This window comes from Microcaecilia unicolor, chromosome 8, assembly GCF_901765095.1.
Source record: "Microcaecilia unicolor chromosome 8, aMicUni1.1, whole genome shotgun sequence".
Classification (NCBI taxonomy): domain Eukaryota; kingdom Metazoa; phylum Chordata; class Amphibia; order Gymnophiona; family Siphonopidae; genus Microcaecilia; species Microcaecilia unicolor.
The window spans coordinates 132,013,731-132,032,243 of record NC_044038.1 but is presented as its reverse complement, the minus strand read 5'-3'; the positions used below and the strand labels follow the sequence as shown (position 1 = coordinate 132,032,243).

The following is an 18,513-nucleotide window of genomic DNA, read 5'->3' as shown; positions in this document are numbered from 1 at the left end:
GCTCTCTGCACGAGCAAGTACTTGCAGAGGAACCAGGGGAGGAAGGGCGGGAGTTCTATTCCAGGTACTTTCTTGTGCAAAAGAAGATGGGGAATACATCCCATCCTAGATCTAAGAGCTCTGAACAAATTCCTTGTCAGAGAAGTTCAGGATGGGCACCCTTCTTCCCATGATTCAGGAAAATGATTGGCTATGTTTCTGGTCTTAAAGGATGCTTATATACACATCCTGATACTTCCAGCTTACTGTAAGTATCTCTGATTTGGCTGGGAACACATCACTTCCAGTACCGCGTATTGCCCTTTGGCCTTGTGTCAGCTTCCAGGGTATTTACCAAATATCTAATGGTAGTTGCAGCTTCACTACACAGACTGGAAGTCCATATGTTCCCTTATCTCGATGATTGGCTGGTGAAGATGAAGTTGGAGGACAGTGCTTGGGAGTCTATGCGGAGGACTATTCAGCTGCTCAAGCTCCTAGAGTTCATTTCAAACCACCCCAAGTCCCATTTCCACTCTGTCCAGTAATTGGAATTCATTGGAGCCCTGCTTGATACGCAGAAAGTTTGAGCCTTCTTTCTGGGCCGTGGGCAGATATTCTAGTCACACTGGCTTTTCGGGTTCGCATCTCTCGGCAGGTCACAGCTCAGCAGATGTTGAGGTGGTTGGGAGACATGGCATCCACAGTTTGTGAAGCCCATGACACGTCTTAACGTGAGAACTTCCCAATGAACCCTAGCTTCTCGGTAGTGCCAAGCCACAGGGAACCTGGAAGATGTCATCAGAGTGTCCCCCGGAGCTTGTTTGATCCAATTTGACTGTGGGACTTCATTCCAAATTCCTCAGCTGCAAAAGTGCTGACAACAGATGCATCTCACCATGGTTGGGGAGCCCATGTAGACGGGCTTGACGCTCAAGGTGCTTGGTCCGCCCAGGAAATAGATATCCAGATCAATCTCCTGGAACTCTGGACTATTTGGAACGCTCTAAAGGCTTTCAGAGACTTGCTGTCTCTCCACATTGAATTAGCAATGGACGATCAGGTTGCAATGTATTACACCAACAAGCAGGGGGAACCAGATCACTCCCTCTGTGTCAGGAGGCCGTTCAGATGTGGCATTGGGCTCTCTGGCGCGGTATGCTCCTTCGCTACTTACCTTGCGGGCAAAAACAGCTTGGCCAACAAGACTGAGCAGGGTCATGCTCAGAGATCTTCTGAACTTTGGACACCCCCTCGCTCGATCTCTTTGCCACTCGCATCAGTCACAAAGTCCCTTAGTTCTGTTCTAGGCTCCAGGCCCATGACAGACTAGTGTCAGATGCCTTCTTCCTTCATTGGGGGATGGGTCTTCTGTGTGTGTATCCTTCCATACTTCTTGTGGGGAACACTTTGTTGAAACTCGAGCAAGACCACAGGACCATGATTCTGATTGTTTTTTACTGGCCTCAACAGTTCTGGTTCCTTCTTCTTCTGGAGTTATCCTTTGAAGAACAGTGGAGATTGGAGTGTTTTCCAACTCTCATCATGCAGAACAAAGGATCTCTTCTGCGTCCCAGTCTCTGGCCCTTATGGCATGGATGTTGAGAGCCCAGAATTTGCTTCCTTGGGTCTTAGAGGGTACATAAGTACATAAGTACATAAGTAGTGCCATACTGGGAAAGACCAAAGGTCCATCTAGCCCAGCATCCTGTCACCGACAGTGGCCAATCCAGGTCAAGGGCACCTGGCACGGGTCTTGCTGGCTTCCAGGAAAGATTCCACCAAGAGGCGTTAATGGATAAGGTTTGCCGTCTGGTGTGAGGGCAGTGCCTTAGATCCCATTTTGTGTCCTACACACACCCCTTCTTGAATACCTTCTACACATTTCTGAGTCTGGTCTTAAGATCAACTCCGTAAAGGTTCACCTTGGTGTGATTAGTGCTGCTTATTAATATGTAGAGGGTAAGCCCATCTCTGGACAGCCTCTAGTTTGTATCAGGAGAGGTTTGCTTTTGTCAGAGCCTCCTGTCAAACCTCCACCTGTGTCATGGAATCTCGACATTCTTGCCCAGCTGATCAAAGATCCTTTTGAGCCACTGGATTCCTGCCAGCATGGAAGGTCATGGCTGTTACTTCAGCTCATTGAGTCAGTGAGCTTCAAGCCTTGGTAGTGGATGCACCTTATACTAAGTTTCATCACAACAGAGTAGTCCTGTTCACGCACCCTAAGTTCCTGCCTAAGGTGGTGTCAGAGTTCCATCTGATCCAGTCGATCCAGTCTTGCCAACATTCTTTCCCCGACCTCATACCCATCCTGACAAAAGTGCCTTTCACACCTTGACCCGCAAGCGAGCGTTGGCCTATTACATGGACCGGACTAAGCCCCACAGACTTTTTGTTTCTTTTAATCCCAACAGGATGCGCACAATTTCTAGTTGGCTGGCAGATTGCATTTCTTTCACTTAAGCCTAGGCTGGGCTGACCCTGAAGGGACATGTTGAGGCTCATAATATCAACCATGGTTGCGTCGGTAGCCCACTTAACGGTCAGCCTCTATTGAAGAGATTTGCAAAGCTGCAACGTGGTTGTCAGGCCACACATTCACATTTCACTACTGCTTTGAGCAGGATACCCAATGCGACAATCTGTTTGGGCAGTCAGTGCTGTGGAATCTATTTGGGGTCTAGAATCCATGTCCCCCAGGCCCATTTTGTTCCTTTACACGCAGCACTCTCACTCAGTTTGTATATAGTTTTCATGTTAATCTGAGTTCTGTCCTCAGCATTGTGAGGCCCAAGTGATCAATGGTGGATGTTTTCAGTGAGTCTGGTTGCTAGGGTTTCCCCATGTGTGAGAATACATAGGCCTGCTTGTCCTCTGAGAAAGTGAAGATACTTACCAATAACAGGTATTGTCCGAGGACAGCAAGCCTTATATTCTCATAACCCTCCCACCTCCCCTTGGAGTTGTCTCCTTTTTCTGTTTTTCTTTACTGTAATATTGTACTGCGGTAACTGTGCTCTCGCGGTGGGTGGGGGGTGGGAAGGCACTTGCACATGCGCAGTGGAGCATGTCTCGCACTCCACAAAGCTCTTACTAGCTTGTTATAAGCTCCGGACCAGGCAACACAGGCTCGTGTTACCCATGTGTGAAAATATAAGGCCTGCTGTCCTCGGAGTATACCTGCTACAGATAAGTGTCTTCGCTTTCCTTTAGTCTCAACAAATCAATCCAGGAACCTGTAGTTCTGTACATTTTTACAGTTCTGTTCTGCTACAGTTCCAAAGACTTTCTGTTTTGGATAGCATTTCAGTTTTTGTTGGTTGGCTGTTTTTCATTGCAAGTTGCTGTTCTGAGAGGAAGGTGACCCTTATCCAGTTATCCTCTTACTGCTTTATGGGAATACTGAAAGGCAGTGTGTAGCTCAGGCATATTAGGGCACAGCACAATTCTAAGTCCTCTGTCTCCACTTGCTGGTAGACGGGCATAACACTCAATTCTGATGAGACTAAAGAAAAGAAAATTAGCATAACACTCAATTCTGATGAGACTAAAGGAAAGAAAATTAACAGCTAGGAACTAATATTTCTATACAGTACATATGTATACATATGAAGGTTAAATAAAGAGTAATACCAACACCACCACCAAAATTCTTCAACAGATGGCAGCAGTGACGTGTTATACATGCTCATTTGTTCTTTGATATCTCTTAATTCACCTCAGTTGTTGAGAAGCGTCTCTGTGAAGACACCATTTCACATTGCTTATGAGTTGGAAGCATGCAGTGAGCATTCTTAGTGTGTTTTAAGCAATGTGCCATGATAGAATTTCTGAGTGTTGGAGTCTCTCTAACTGAAGGTCACTGCTGTATGCAGGTTGTTTATGGTGATGGCTGTGTGGATGTAAGTACTGTGCATCACTGGTACAAAAAATGTAGATAGTGGATTGGGAAGGACCGATTTTCATGTGGATGATCCGTGACAGCAGTGGACAATTATCACACAAGAAAGGTTAACAAACTCGTAAAAAAACAATTAGATGATCACTCTGTGTTTACATTGCAACCTTTAAAACTTTGAAAGAACGAGAAGAGTTGGGAAGCACAAGAAGGAAATTTTGTTGTAACGTGACAACACTAGGCCTTGAACAGGTTGAAACACCACAGATGCAATTGGAAAGATGGGTCTCTGTCTTACCTCCATATGTTGTACAGCCCAGACAGTGTCGAATCTTTTTCTAAAATTTAAAGAATACCTTTGGGGGCATCTGTTCAACTTGAATGAAGAGGGGAAACAGACTGAGCAACTGGTTGAAGAGACCAGCTGTGCAGTTCTTTTGTGATGGCTTTCAAAAATTTGTCTATCGTTGCAAGAAATGTGTGGTGAATGGTGGCAACTATGTAGAGAAGTAAATACATGTAATAAAATTGCAAGTTTCAAGCATTATTTTTGTTTATTATTCATTACAATATTTTTATATAAACGAAAGTTATGGAGGTGGCGGCTTTACTTTTTACTCAACCCTCATATATGATAGGTAAATTTAAAAAATTGTAATCAACTGTCTTAATGCTTAGAGGTCTGTGGATATTTTTCTTCAGGCCTGTCTCTGTAGTGTAGGAAAAGTAATTTTAAGATATCTGGCCAGTGCCATTGTTTTGGCTTACTGTGAATCTTCAGTTTGTTCACCTGGTTTTGCAGAGTCAGTGAATGTCATAAGGAACGAGAAGAGAAATGCAGAAAAATGTGTACCTTGGGATTGAGTGTCAGTTTAGTCCTCTGTTGATTCATCTGATGAAAACCCTACATGTTAGCAGATATAACCTACTGTCTTCTCTTGTTTCTGATTAATGGGATGCCCCGTGTAACTGATGCATCCTTTTTGGGATGTACGTGGACAGCCTCGTATACCAGTACCAGACAGGTGGTAGTTCTTCCTTTGCAGTTTTTTTCCCCTGATGTGTCTTACATACTCCTTGTTTTGAAGTATGTCCCCGCACTTGGTTCACCTTTCAGTTGCTGATGCAGTATTCCTACTTTGCTTGTATTAGCGTGAGTTCTGCAAGGGGTTTCGATAAGAGTTGACACAGATGCATTCCATAGTCTGATTTATAGTGGGCCGGGTGGCTAGGTATTATCTTGGGAAGAAAATAAAAATGTGAAGGAAAGGATTGGTTTTGTTTCCAACTGTCCCTCCATTATTACTGACCATTTCTATACCAACTTAACTACAATTTGATGTGGCTGTTCTGGTGGAGGCTTTGGGTGAGAACTTTAACAGAAGGTATAATCTATCTATATATTTATATTTTATTTATGTTTTTCTTTTGTACCAAAGGCTTTATCAATATCAGTCTGAGGAAGGATTTTGTATCCAAACAACTGACCAAAATCCTGGTGAATGGAGTGCAGCCACCTGCATTTATAATGCAGAAGAAGGTACATGCCATCTAAAGAAGGCCTTTCAGACTGAGAAATTGGAAAATAAAAGTACTTTAACTAACTAGCTGTAATTCTTTGTTATAAGTTCTTCTGCTGTTATAGCCTCAAAAACAGCAGGAAACTTCTGGATCATAAATACAATAAGAAAATTTCAGGGAAAACACTGTACACAAAAACATGCTACCCTTTAATTTTTTTTTCTTTTTTAGTATTTTTAATTGAAATTTTAAATACTTAACATATTATCATCCACCTGGGTTTACAATAGAAATAATAGAAATACAATCCTTTATGAAAATCAAAGAATCCAAGCATAATTACGTCCACAAAAAGTATAGAAAATTAGATCCAAGAATCATGAAATATAGTTCAAATAAAAACATTTTAAAAAAGAGAAGAAAAGGACACCACCCCTAATCACCTTTCTTAGCCAGCCCTTAACAGTGAACATGTAGGTTACACAGTAACATTTACACATTTAGCTTTTAAGAAATTCTTCCAATTGTTTAGGTTCAAAGAACTGAAATTGTTTACCCTAAAATACTACAAAGCAGAAATGAGTAAATCTAAGAAAAGTTAGTTCCTAGGGCTTGAACCCTGGGTTGAATGCCAGGAATGCCCTTCACCTTATCTGTCTCTTTTGCAAGATCAGGAATAACACTCACTTTTGAATCTAAAAACAATAAATCTAAATGTATAAAGGAGAGCTTCAAAACAGTATTGCAGTCTAGTTTCAGAGCAAAGGATACCAATAAAATAGTTCTCTGTGCAACTACTTCCAATGAGGTGAGATTCATATCCATCTTGTTTTTTTTTTTTGGCCTTGAGAAACCAAACCTTCAGATCTTGACTGGGCCCTCATAATAGGGGGTGAAGAATCTCCTGGCATGTTTAAAATCTCAACCAAATATTGTTTAACCATATCCACTGAAGAAATCAATGGAGACTGGAAAATTTAGCAGACTCAAATTGTCTCCTTATTTAGTTCTCCAGGTACCCCAAACGATGTTGAGTATATATTTTTTTTTATTCTTTAAAGAGACTGATTTCCAGATTTTCCAAAGTCTTAACTTATTTTTCTTAATTAGAGAGTTCAAATAAGTTCATGAAATCAAATTTTCCTTTTATAATCCCGGTGCAAGTTTGTGCAAGATATGAGTTTAGTTATACCTAATTGTACTCATGTTGTAGCACGTTCCAGATCTAGCAGTGCTCTGATCTGAAGTATAACTGTTTTATGCAGGCTAATGCTGTACATGTTGTACACCTGCTTCCTGCTTTTGCTGTTTGAACTCTACATCTTGTACACTGACTTCTAGCTTGTGCTCCACATCTTGTACACCAAGATCTAGCTTGAGCTCCACATCTTGTACACTGGCTCCTTGCTCATTCTGTTTCTTCTTTCCATCAGGTTGTTGTGGACTTTTCCTCTCCTAACATTGCCAAAGAAATGCATGTGGGCCACCTGAGGTCGACCATCATTGGGGACAGCATCTGCCGCCTGTTTGAATTTGTTGGGCATGATGTACTCAGGTAGGTGGTGCATGAGATAAGCAAACTTCCCTTTCCTTAGCGTCCCTCCAGACCGGCCCAGGATTGGACTGATGGGTTGTGCACGCCTTCCAGCAGGTGGAGAATGAGAAAATTCTGACTCTAGAGAGCCAATAAGAGCCCTGGCCATGTGACCCCTAGCCTCAGTATTTTCTCCATTTCCAGCAGGTAGGAGGTGAGCCCATTAGTCTCTTTCTCTATTTAAAAAAAAAAAAAAAATTAGTTTAATCCTTCTGCGCCTGGGGAATCTAGTGTAGAGGCTAGATTAAAAGACTTTTCTTCTCCCCACAGCACTAACGAGCCGGCAGCTCCGTCGTGCTCCATTTGTTTGTTTTTTTGTGCTACTTCCCCCTCTCAGCTGTTCTTAAAGAAAAAATAAATAAATAAAGTGTCCCGAGGCCTGAACGAGCAATTTGGCTTTGTTCTGCCTTCGCTCCTCTGCCTTTTTGCTCGCGTTTTTCTCAGCGGCTTTTCTTGTACTTTTGGAGAAAAAAAAAAGGCGCAAAGCGTTTTCTGTTGTGGGGAAACAGAGCGCAGCTATGGCAGAGAAATTGAAGCGCTGTGCCGTTTGCTAGCGCCGGGGAGTGGGCACCCTCGGCTCTTGTAAATACTTTAGGGCACTAGAACTTACAGCTGTGCCTTCTCTGATCGCGCCTCCATCTGGGTCTTCTCGTTCGCTCCCCCCTGCCTCAGCGGTCTCACGTTCATCTGTGGAACTGCCTGCTTCGTCAAATTTGGCGGGGAAGGCTGCCATCTTGCCTGCAGCTGCAGGTCCTGCAGCGCATGATCTTTCTCCTGATGCGCAGTCTTCAGCAGTGCAGGGAGCAACGGAGGCAGTCTCCCTGGTGCAGTCTGGAGGGACTCAGGAGGGGGGTTTTCCCCCTGAGTTTGTCCTCCAGATGTACCAGTCTTTCTTATTGAAGAAGTCAGGTTTTGGAGCAGCAGGGGCAGGCAAGTCCTCCTCTAACATTTTCCTCCTCCTAAAAGACCTAGATGCTGGGATCCACAAGGGGATTTAGTGTCTGATCAGGATATCCCTTTCCTGGAAGAGGGAGAAGGTTTAACAGACAAGATTTGGGAGGACCAAGGTGCTGCAGATCGTTTACCTCAGGGAGAGGATTCTTCTGTGGCTCGGGTCTTACATAAGGAGGATTTGCAGGAACTCATCTCTTTGGTCTCCTCCACTCTACATTTTGAGGAAGAGCCACACCCGACTCCCGAGGTTCGCAAGGTGGACCTGTTGGTCAAAGGCACCAGGTCTTCAGGAAGAACTTTTCCCATGCATCAAGACATTTGGGACATCATTAAGGCACAGTGGGAGGTTCCCGACTCCTCTTTTCGTCCAGCCAGGTCGATAACCTGCCTCTGCCCAGCGTTGGAGGTGGACAGGACCCTTCTTAAGGTCCCAGTGGTTGACACGGTGGTCTCAGCTGTGACCAAACGTAATAAGGTTCCGCTAGATGATGGAACAGCCCTCGGGGATGTCCAGGACAGGAGGTTGGATTCTCTTCTCAAGAATAGTTTTGAGGTTTCCTCTTTGGCAGTGCAGGCGGCTATTTGCGGTTCCCTCATGGCCAGAGCTTGCTTCCGCTCGGCGGAGAGAGTTCTGGATAGGTCCTCTCAGATGATCTGTCTGCTATAGATATGGAGGTGGCCAAGATTGAGACGGAATCTGCCTTCTTGGCGGATGCCTTGTATGATCTGTTGAGAGCATCTTCCAAGTCTTTGGCGCTGGGGGTCGCAGCTCGACGCTCCCTTTGGTTGCGAGGTTGGTCGGCGAATGCGGCTTCTAAATCTAAGTTAAGTAAGTTTCCCTTCACAGGTTCTCTGTTGTTTAGAGAGGAGTTGCATAAATTGGTGCGTTCTTTCGGGAATACGAGGATTCCTAGTCTCCCGGAGAGTAGGCCTCGCCCGTCTAGTCGGGGTGCTTTGTTTGGTCGTGGACGGGCGAGGGATTTCTGTAGGTTTCACACTGTCCGGGGAGCTCAGGCTCAGAGGTCCAGATTTTTCAACAGAACTCAGTCCTTTCGAGGATACCGTAGAGGAGGTCGAGATTCAGGCACCCTATTCTGGTCCCTCGCCCATTCGTCCCAATGAAGGTGTGCTGGCTTCTCTGATTCCTGTAGGGGCTCGGCTGTCGCAGTTCTTTCACAGGTGGGCCCAGATTACCTCCGACCAGTGGGTCTTGGAAGTCATTCGAGACAGCTATGCTTTAGAATTCGCCAAGCCTATTTCAGAAGCCTTTCTAGAATCTCCCTGTCACTCTCGTCTCAAAGCGGGCGCGGTATGGGACACTCTACAGAGGCTCTTGGATCTTCATGCCATTTGCCCGGTTCCTCCTTCAGAGTTCAGACAGGGTCGTTATTCCATTTACTTTGTGGTTCCCAAGAAAGAGGGCTTATTTTGTCCTATTTTGGATCTCAAGGCTCTGAAAATCATAAGTTTTCGAATGGAGACCCTTCGGTCGCTGATAGTGGCCGTTTGTACCGGAGAGTTTCTGACGGCTTTAGATCTAACGGAAGCTTATCTGCATATTCCTATCCGGACTGTTCACCAAAAATTCCTGAGGTTTGCGATTCTGGGACACCACTTTCAGTTTCGGGCTCTTCCGTTTGGTCTAGCTACAGCTCCGCGCATGTTCACCAAAGTCATGGTAGTGGTGGCAGCGGCCCTCAGGAAAAAGAGGATCCTAGTCCACCCATACTTGGACGACTGGCTTATCAGAGCAAAATCTTATCAGGAGAGTTTTCAGGTAATAGACCGGGTAGTGCATTTCTTGCAGTCTCTAGGTTGGGTGGTGAATTCAGCCAAGAGCCGTCTGGTTCCTTCGCAGTCCCTGGAGTATTTGGGGGTTACCTTCGACACGGCGCGGGGTCGTTTTTTTCTTTCCCAGGACAGAGTCCTCAAACTGCGATCTTATTCAGGTGGATCTTCTCAGTCACACCCTCGATCCAGGGGAATGGTCTCTCAGCTCTCAGGCGTTTCAGTTGATAGTAGCTCGGTGGGGCATTCCAGTGCTAGACCTTTTTGCCTCCAGTCACAATGCAAAGGTTCCCCGCTGCTTCAGTATCCGAAGAGACTCAAGAGCAGAAGGGATAGACGCGCTCTTACAGTGGCCTGCTGGATTCCAGTATGCGTTTCCTCCGTGGCCTCTTTTGGGTCGACTCTTACAAAGGATCGAGGCGCACGGAGGTCCAGTAGTTCTAGTGGCTCCAGATTGGCCTTGACACTCATGGTACGCGGATCTCCAGCATCTTCGGTCCACGTCTCTTCTTTGGCTGCCTGTTCACAAGAACCTTCTATTACAAGGACCAATTCCTTATCCGGACTCAGCTCGATTTTTATTGTTTATTTGTTACATTTGTACCTCACATTTTCCCACCTATTTGCAGGTTCAATGTGGCTTACATGGTACCGTAAAGGCATTCGCCAGTTGGCTAAATAACAAATACAAGGTTGAATTGTGGTCGAATGAAGTACATGTGTGTCAGGCACCGTGAAGGTCGAAGGGAATGAAGATTGTGTATTGTTCAGTACAATCATTAGTTGTGTTATGTTGCGGGCTGTGGGGATTTACATTGGATCGGTGGGGTAAGCCTTTTTGAAGAGGTTGGTTTTTAGTGATTTTCTGAAGTTTAGATGGTCATGGATTGTTTCTACAGCTTTTGGGAGTCCATTCCATAGTTGTATGCTTACGTAGGAGAAGATGGATGCGTAAGTTGTTTTGTATTTAAGTCCTTTGCAATTTGGATAATGTAAGTTTAGTTATGATCGTAATGGATCTGATTCTGTTTCTTGTTGGTAGATCTACGAGGTCTGTCATGTATCCTGGGACTATGCCGTAGATAATTTTGTGGACAAAGGTGCAGATTTCGAAGATGATACGTTCTTTGATTGATTTTGTCTTACGGCCTGGCTCTTGAACGAGCTTGCTTAACTAGGAGAGGTTATTCAGCTTCAGTGATTTCTACCATGCTTCGGTCGTGCCGTCGGTCTACGTCTCTGAATTATATTCGCACCTAGAGGATTTTTGAGGCTTGGTGTTCAGAGGGTGATATTTCTCCCTTCAGAGAGCTTCAGTGGCGGAGATGTTGGATTTCCTGCAACGGGATTTTGATAAAGGATTGTCTCTCTTCTCTTAAAGTGCAGGTTGCGGCGCTTTCCTGTTTCCACAGTAGAATTCGGGGTAAGGCATTGGCTAGTCTTCCTGATGTCTCCCGTTTTTTGAAAGGAGTTAGTCTCCTTCGCTCTCCAGCCAGGGCGGTCTTTCCATCTTGGGATCTAGACCTTGTGCTTTCTGCTCTGATGGGTCCTCCTTTTGAACTGCTATCTTCTTGTTCCCTTAAGGATTTGACCCTTAAGACAGTGTTTTTAGTGGCCATTGCTTCAGCTAGGAGGGTCTCAGAGCTGCAAGCTTTTTCTTGCAGGTCTCCGTTTTTGCAGTTTTCCAAGGAGCGAGCGGTTCTGCGTCTGGTTCCTTCTTTCTTGCCTAAGGTAGTTTCTCGGTTTCATCTTTCTCAATCTGTCTTCCTTCCTATCCTGGGGGTCTTCCTCGGGCACAGAGGCTCAGAGGAAGTTGCATACATTGGATGTTAAGAGTTCTTAAGCGCTCTCTGAGGGTCACTGAAGATTTTCAACACTCGGACTGTCTCTTTGTTCTCCTTTCCGGGTTGGGTAAGGGTTTTGCCACTTCTAAGCGTACTTTATCTCGGTGGCTTAAGGAGATGATAGCTTCTGCTTACATTCTGGCCGGTAGAGCAGTCCTGGAGGGAGTTAAAGCTCACTCTACAAGGGGACAAGCAGCTTCGTGGGCAGAACGGTTCTTGGTGCCACCCACAGACATTTGTAAGGCGACGACATGGTCCTCTCTCCATTCTTTTTCTAGGCACTATAGGTTGGATGTAGAATGTCTTCAGGAGACTCTCTTTGTGACTTGAGTACTCACAGCGAGTTTGCTGGGGTCCCTCCCTTAGGTATACTGCTTTGTTACTTCCCATCAGTCCAATCCTAGGCCGGTCCAGAGGGACGCTAAGGAAGAAGAAATTAGACCTTGCCTGCTAATTTGCTTTCCTTTAGTCCGCCCCTCCGGTGTTTTTTGTCAAGAGTAAGGACTTGTACATAGTTTCAGAGTCCAGTACTTTCAGTCTTTGCGACGAAGCTGCTCTGCAGGATTACTGTTCTGTAAAAAAAAAAAAAGAATTGATATATTAAAGTTATATTTGAGCCATACCTCTTCTCTGTTTGGAGTTGGTGGTGAGCATTGTTACACGGCGTGGCCGTGATTTAAGCACGTTTTATGAGTGCTTTGTGGCTGCTCTGATTCCACAGGTCACAGAAGGTGGGTCTTTCCTTTCTTTCCTGCTTTGTTAGTCAAATACTGAGGCTAGGGTCACATGGCCAGGGCTCTTATTGGCTCTCTAGAGTCAGAATTTTCCCAGTCTCCACCTGCTGGAAGGCGTGCACAACCCATCAGTCCAATCCTGGGCCGGTCCGGAGCGACTAAAAGAAAGCAAATTAGCAGGTAAGGTCTAATTTCTCCTTGTGTCTGCTAGTCCTATACATTAAGAGCAAATCTAGGTACCCGAGGTAATGTGCCCCTTGCATGTGTATATGCACCAATGATTAGCATATAAGCATAAGTACATAAGCACCGCCATACTGGGAAAAGACCAAGGGTTCATCAAGCCCAGCATCCTGTCTCCGACAGTGGCCAATCCAGGCCTCAAGAACCTGACAAAAACCCCAAAACAAAACAAAAATTTAAATTAATAATGTTCAATGGAATTTTCCTTCAGGACTCTGTCCAAACCCCCTTTAAATTCAGCAAGGCCAACTGCTGTCACTACATTCTCCAGCAACGAATTCCAGAGTCTAACTACGCGCTGAGTAAAGAAAAACTTTCTCCTATTTGTTTTAAATCTACCACATTCTAGCTTCATCTTATGTCCCCTGGTTCTATTATTGTTAGAAAGTGTAAACAAACGCTTCACATCTGTCCGCTCCATTCCACTCATCTTGTAGACTTCTATCATATCACCCCTCAGCCGCCTCTTCTCCAAGCTGAAGAGCCCTAACCATCTTAGCCTTTCATCATAGGGAAGTCCTCCCGTCCCTTTTACCATTTTCGTCGCCCTTTTCTGCACCTTCTCCAATTCCTTTATATCTTTTTTTGAGGTGCGGTGACCAGAACTGAGCACAATACTCGAGGTGCGGTCTCACCATGGAGCGATACAATAACATTATAACATCCTCGTGTTTGTTTTCCATCCCTTTCCTAATAATACTCAACATTCTCTGCGCCTTCTTAGCCGCCGCCACAGCACACTGAACAGAAGTTTTCAACGTCTTATCCACAATGACCCCAGATCCCTTTCTAGGTCTGTAACTCCTAATGCAGAACCTTGCATGACATAGCTGTAATTCAGATTCCTCTTTCCCACATGCATCACTTTGTACTTGTCAACATTGAACTTCATCTGCTATTTGGATGCCCAATCTCCTAGTCTCGCGAGGTCCTCCTGTAATTTTTCATACTCCTCCTGCGACTTGATGACCCTGAATAACTTTGTGTCACCTGCAAATTTAATTACCTCACTAGTTACTCCCATCTCTAGGTCATTTTTAAATATATTAAAAAGCAGCGGTCCCAGCATAGACCCCTGAGGGACCCCACTAACTACCCTTCTCCATTGAGAATACTGACCATTCAACCCTACTCTCTGCTTCCTATCTTTCAACCAGCTCTTAATCCACAATAATACCCTACCTCCGATCCCATGACTCTCCAGTTTCCTCTGGAGTCTTTCATGAGGCACTTTGTCAAACGCCTTCTGAAAGTCCAGATACACAATATCCACCGGCTCCCCATTGTCCACATGTTTGTTCACCCCCTCAAAAAAATGCAGTAGATTGGTGAGGCAAGACCTCCCTTCACTAAATCCATGCTGACTTGTCTCATGTAATTTTATTCTTAATAATAGCCTCTACCGTTTTGCCCGGCACCGACATCAGACTCACCGGTCTTTAATTTCCCGGATTTCCTCTGGAACCTTTTTTAAAAATTGGCGTTACGTTGGCCACTCTCCAGTCTTCTGGTACCTCACCTGATTTTAGGGATAGATTGCATATTACTAACAGTAGCTCTACAAGTTCATTTTTCAGTTCTATTAATACTCTTGGATGAATACCATCCGGTCCTGGTGATTTACTACTCTTCAGTTTGCAGAACTGACCCATTACATCCTCCAAGTTTAAAGAGAATTCGTTTAGTTTCTCTGACTCGCCTGCTTCAAATACCCTTTCAGGCACCTTTGTCCCTTCCAAATCCTCGGTGAAGACCGAAGCAAAGAATTCATTTAACTTCTCCGCTATGGCTTTGTCTTCCCTGATCGCCCCTTTAACACCACTATCGTTCAGCGGCCCAACCGATTCTTTAGCCGGCTTCCTGCTTTTGATGTATTTAAAACATTTTTTACTATGTGTTTTCACTTCTTACGGTAATGGAAACCGAGGCCGGCCATCTCAAATCTGGCCAAATCCAAACCATTTGGTCGCGGGAGGAGCCAGCATTTGTAGTGCACTGGTCCCCCTCACATGCCAGGACACCAACCGGGCACCCTAGGGGACTTCATTAATTGCTTCCAGGTACATAGCTGCCTTCCCTTGGGTGCTGAACCCCCCAAATCCCCCCCCCCCCAAAACCCACTCCCCACAACTGTACACCACTACCATAGCCCTTATGGGTGAAGGGGGGCACCTACATGTGGGTACAGTGGGTTTCGGGTGGGTTTTGGAGGGCTTACATTTACTACTACTACTACTTAACATTTCTAGAGCGCTACTAGGGTTACGCAGCGCTGTACAATTTAACAAAGAGAGACAGTCCCTGCTCAAAGAGCTTACAATCTAATAGACAAGTGAACGGTCGGTCCGATAGGGGCAGTCAAATTACTACCACAAGTCAAATTACTACCACAAGTGTAACAGGTAGGGGGGGGGGGTGGGCCTTGGTCCGCCTACCTGAAGTGCACTGCATCTACTAAACCTGCTACAGGGACCTGCATACTGCTGTCATGGAGCTGGGAATGACATTTCAGGCTGGCATAGAGGCTGGCAAAAAATGTTTTTAATTTTTCTTTTTTTTGGGTGGTAGGGGGTTGGTGACCACTGAGGGAGTACGGGGAGGTCATCCCCGATTCCCTCCGGTGGTCATCTGGTCAGTTTGGGCATATTTTTGAGGCTTGGTCGTGAAAATAAATGGATCAAGTAAAGTCGGCCAAATGCTTGTTAGGGCCACCCTTCTTTTTTCCATTATCAGTCGACGGCGCCCATGTGTTATCCACGCTCCAGTCTCGCCTTCGCTACTTCTCCAACACGCTCCCTTAAACTTTTGCCGCTCCTGCAACGGACTGCAGTTGAGGACTGCCAAAATCGGCTTTCGATTATGCTGATTTGGCTGCACCTGAGAGAAGAGCGTCCATCTCCTGATTTGTGTCGGAAGATGGGCGCCCTTCTCTTTCGAAAATAAGCAGGATAGTAACCAATATAACTTGTCTATGTGCTTTGAAAATGTGCCTCTAAATGTCCTGTGCATTTATCCTCTCCTGAGTGGAGCTCGATTCTGCTTCTTAAAGCACTGGGTCTTCCTCCCTTTGACCCTGTTTAAGGAGCGTTGTGGAATAATATCATCCTTACAGAGTTTTTATTGGTTTTTATCTCTTCTAAAAGTTTTAAGCTACAAACTTTAATAGGCACAGATCTTTTCTCTAGTTCATGGAAGCAAGAATTTCAATTAAACAGTTCTGTCCTTCCTTTCAAAAGTGGTGTCCTCATTTCAGGTACATCAGTTCTTTACTTTTGCTCCATGTTCGTTATATACTTTAGAAGTCAATTGAAGTGACAACCAATTTTCAAGGTTGAGCAGATTGATTTTTCTTTTTGAAGGTTTCAGGTAAAGTGAGCCAACTTCTAAAACTATTGTTGCTCTGTAGCTAGGGTAACATTTCGTCAGCATAATAGTTTATTTCAAAAGGAAGCAACCTCCTAAGTTGTGAAAACTTTCTGCCAGAGATGTATTGACTTCATGAGTGGAGTTACGAGCGATACTTACATAAGTACATAAGTGTTGCCATACTGGGACAGACTGAAGGTCCATCAAGCCCAGCATCCTGTTTCCAACAGTGGCCAATCCAGGTCACAAATACCTTGCAAGATCCCAAAAAAGTACAAAACATTTTTTACTGCTTATCCCAGAAATAGTGGATTTTCCCCAAGTCCATTTAATAATAGTCTATGGACTTTTCCTTTAGGAAGCCGTCCAAACCTTTTTAAAATTCTGGTAAGCTAACAGCCTTTACCACATTTTCTGGCAATGAATTCCAGAGTTGAATTATACATTGAGTGAAGAAAAAATTTTCTCTGATTAATTTTAAATTTACTACTTTGTTGCTTCATCGCATGCCCTCCTAGTCCTAGTATTTTTGAAAAACGTAAACACACTTTATGTCAACCTGTTCCACTCCACTCATTATTTTATAGACCTCTATTATATCTCCCCTCAGCCGTCTTTTCTCAAAGCTGAAGAGCCCCAGCCACTTTAGCCTTTCCTCATAGGGAAGTCGTCCCATCCCCTTATCATTTTTGTCACCCTTCTCTGCACCTTTTCTAATTCCACTATATCTTTTTTTCAGATGCGGCGACCAGAATTGAACACAATAATCGAGGTGCAGTTGCACCATGGAGCAATACAAAGGCATTATAATGTCCTCATTTTTGTTTTCTATTCCTTTCCTAATAATACCTAACATTCTATTTGCTTTCTTAGCCGCAGCAGCACACTGAGCAGAAGGTTTCAATGTATCATCAACGATGACACCTAGATCCCTTTCTTGGTCAGTGACTTCTAACGTGGAACCTTGCATGACGTAGCTATAATTTGGGTTCGTCTTTCCCACATGCATCACTTTGCACTTGCTCACATTAAACATCATCTGCCATTTAGACGTCCAGTCTCCCAGTCTCGTAAGGTTCTCTTGTAATTTTTCACAATCCTCCCGCGATTTAACGACTTTGAATAACTTTGTGTCATCAGCAAATTTAATTACCTCACTAGTTACTCCCATCTCTAGGTCATTTATAAATATGTTAAAAAGCAGCGGTCCCAGCACAGACCCCTGGGGAACCCCACTAACTACCTTTCTCCATTGAGAATATTGATCATTTAACCCTACTCTCTGTTTTCTATCTTTTAACCAGTTTTTAATCCACAATAGAACACTACCTCCTATCCCATGACTCTCCAATTTCCTCTGAAGTCTTTCATAAGGTACTTTGTCAAACGCCTTCTGAAAATCCAGATACACAATATCAACCGGCTCACCTTTATCCATATATTTGTTCACCCCTTCAAAGACATGTAATAGATTGGTGAGGCAAGATTTCCCTTCACTAAATCCATGTTGACTTTGTCTCATTAATCCAAGCTTTTGAATATGCTCTGTAATTTTCTTCTTTATAATAGCCTGTACCATTTTGCCAGGCACCGATGTCAGACTCACTGCTCTCTAATTTCCCGGATATCCTCTGGAACCTTCACAGCTACAATGATATAGTCATTCCTTCTTACTTTCACAAAGCACTGGGCTCCAGGTAGGAGCATGACTGCTGCATTTAGGACTGAATTTATTTAGGCAGAGATTTTGGAGTCCCACCCATCTTCGGAACTGCTTTGATATATCCCACAGTTTCTGGACTGATTGCAGAGTACACTAAGGAAGGTGAAATAAGGTTTTACCTGCTAATTTTCTTTCCTTTAGTCCCAAACCAATCAGAGGCTTTCCCTAATATATTTCAAGCTATGAAACTCCTTTAGTATACTTCAATATTGCTCTTTTCACTATTTAATCAATAGTCACTCTTCAAGTTCAACATTAAAATTTCTCTAACAGTTTAATTTTTAAGTTTTTGGTTGTTTTTTTGCCAGTTGTTGAGTATTAGTATGACAACTCAAATGAAATGAAAAACAGATGGTCCATTGCTTTGTCATTTGAAAATACTGAGCATCTAAGGCTGCATGGTGCCTTAGATGTCCTTGTAGACAATATGCTGAAATCTTCTACCCAGTGTGCGGCGGTGGCCAAAAAAGCAAACTGGATGCTAGAAATTATTAGGAAAGGGATGGTAAATGAAACCGAAAATACTATAATGCCTCTGTATCGCTCCATGGTGCAATCTCACAAATATTAGGTTCAGTTCTTGTCGAGGTGCCGTGTCTCAAAAAAGATATAGTGGAATTAGAAAAGGCTCAAAGAAGAGCGACCAAAATGATAAAGGGGATGGAACCTCTCGTATGAGAAAAGGCTAAAGTGGTTAGGGCTCTTCATCTTGGAAAAGAGACAGCTGAGAGCAGATATGATTGAGGTCTACAAAATCCTGAGTGGTGTAGAACTGAATCTTACCAGGGGACACTCAATGATGTTACATGGAAATACTTTTAAAACAAATAGGAAATGTTTTTTCACTCAATGAATTGTTAATCTTT

At 44.1% G+C, this 18,513-nt stretch overlaps 1 protein-coding gene across 1 annotated transcript in view; it reads left to right on the top strand.

The window, feature by feature from the left end:
* Positions 1-18,513, top strand: part of RARS1 (arginyl-tRNA synthetase 1) — a 190,043-nt gene that overhangs the window by 56,070 nt on the left and 115,460 nt on the right. Inside the window, exons 6-7 of the mRNA XM_030211798.1 lie at positions 5,320-5,420; positions 6,835-6,956. Of these exons, the coding sequence (XP_030067658.1) occupies positions 5,320-5,420; positions 6,835-6,956 (223 nt within the window). The remainder of the gene's footprint in view (positions 1-5,319; positions 5,421-6,834; positions 6,957-18,513) is intronic.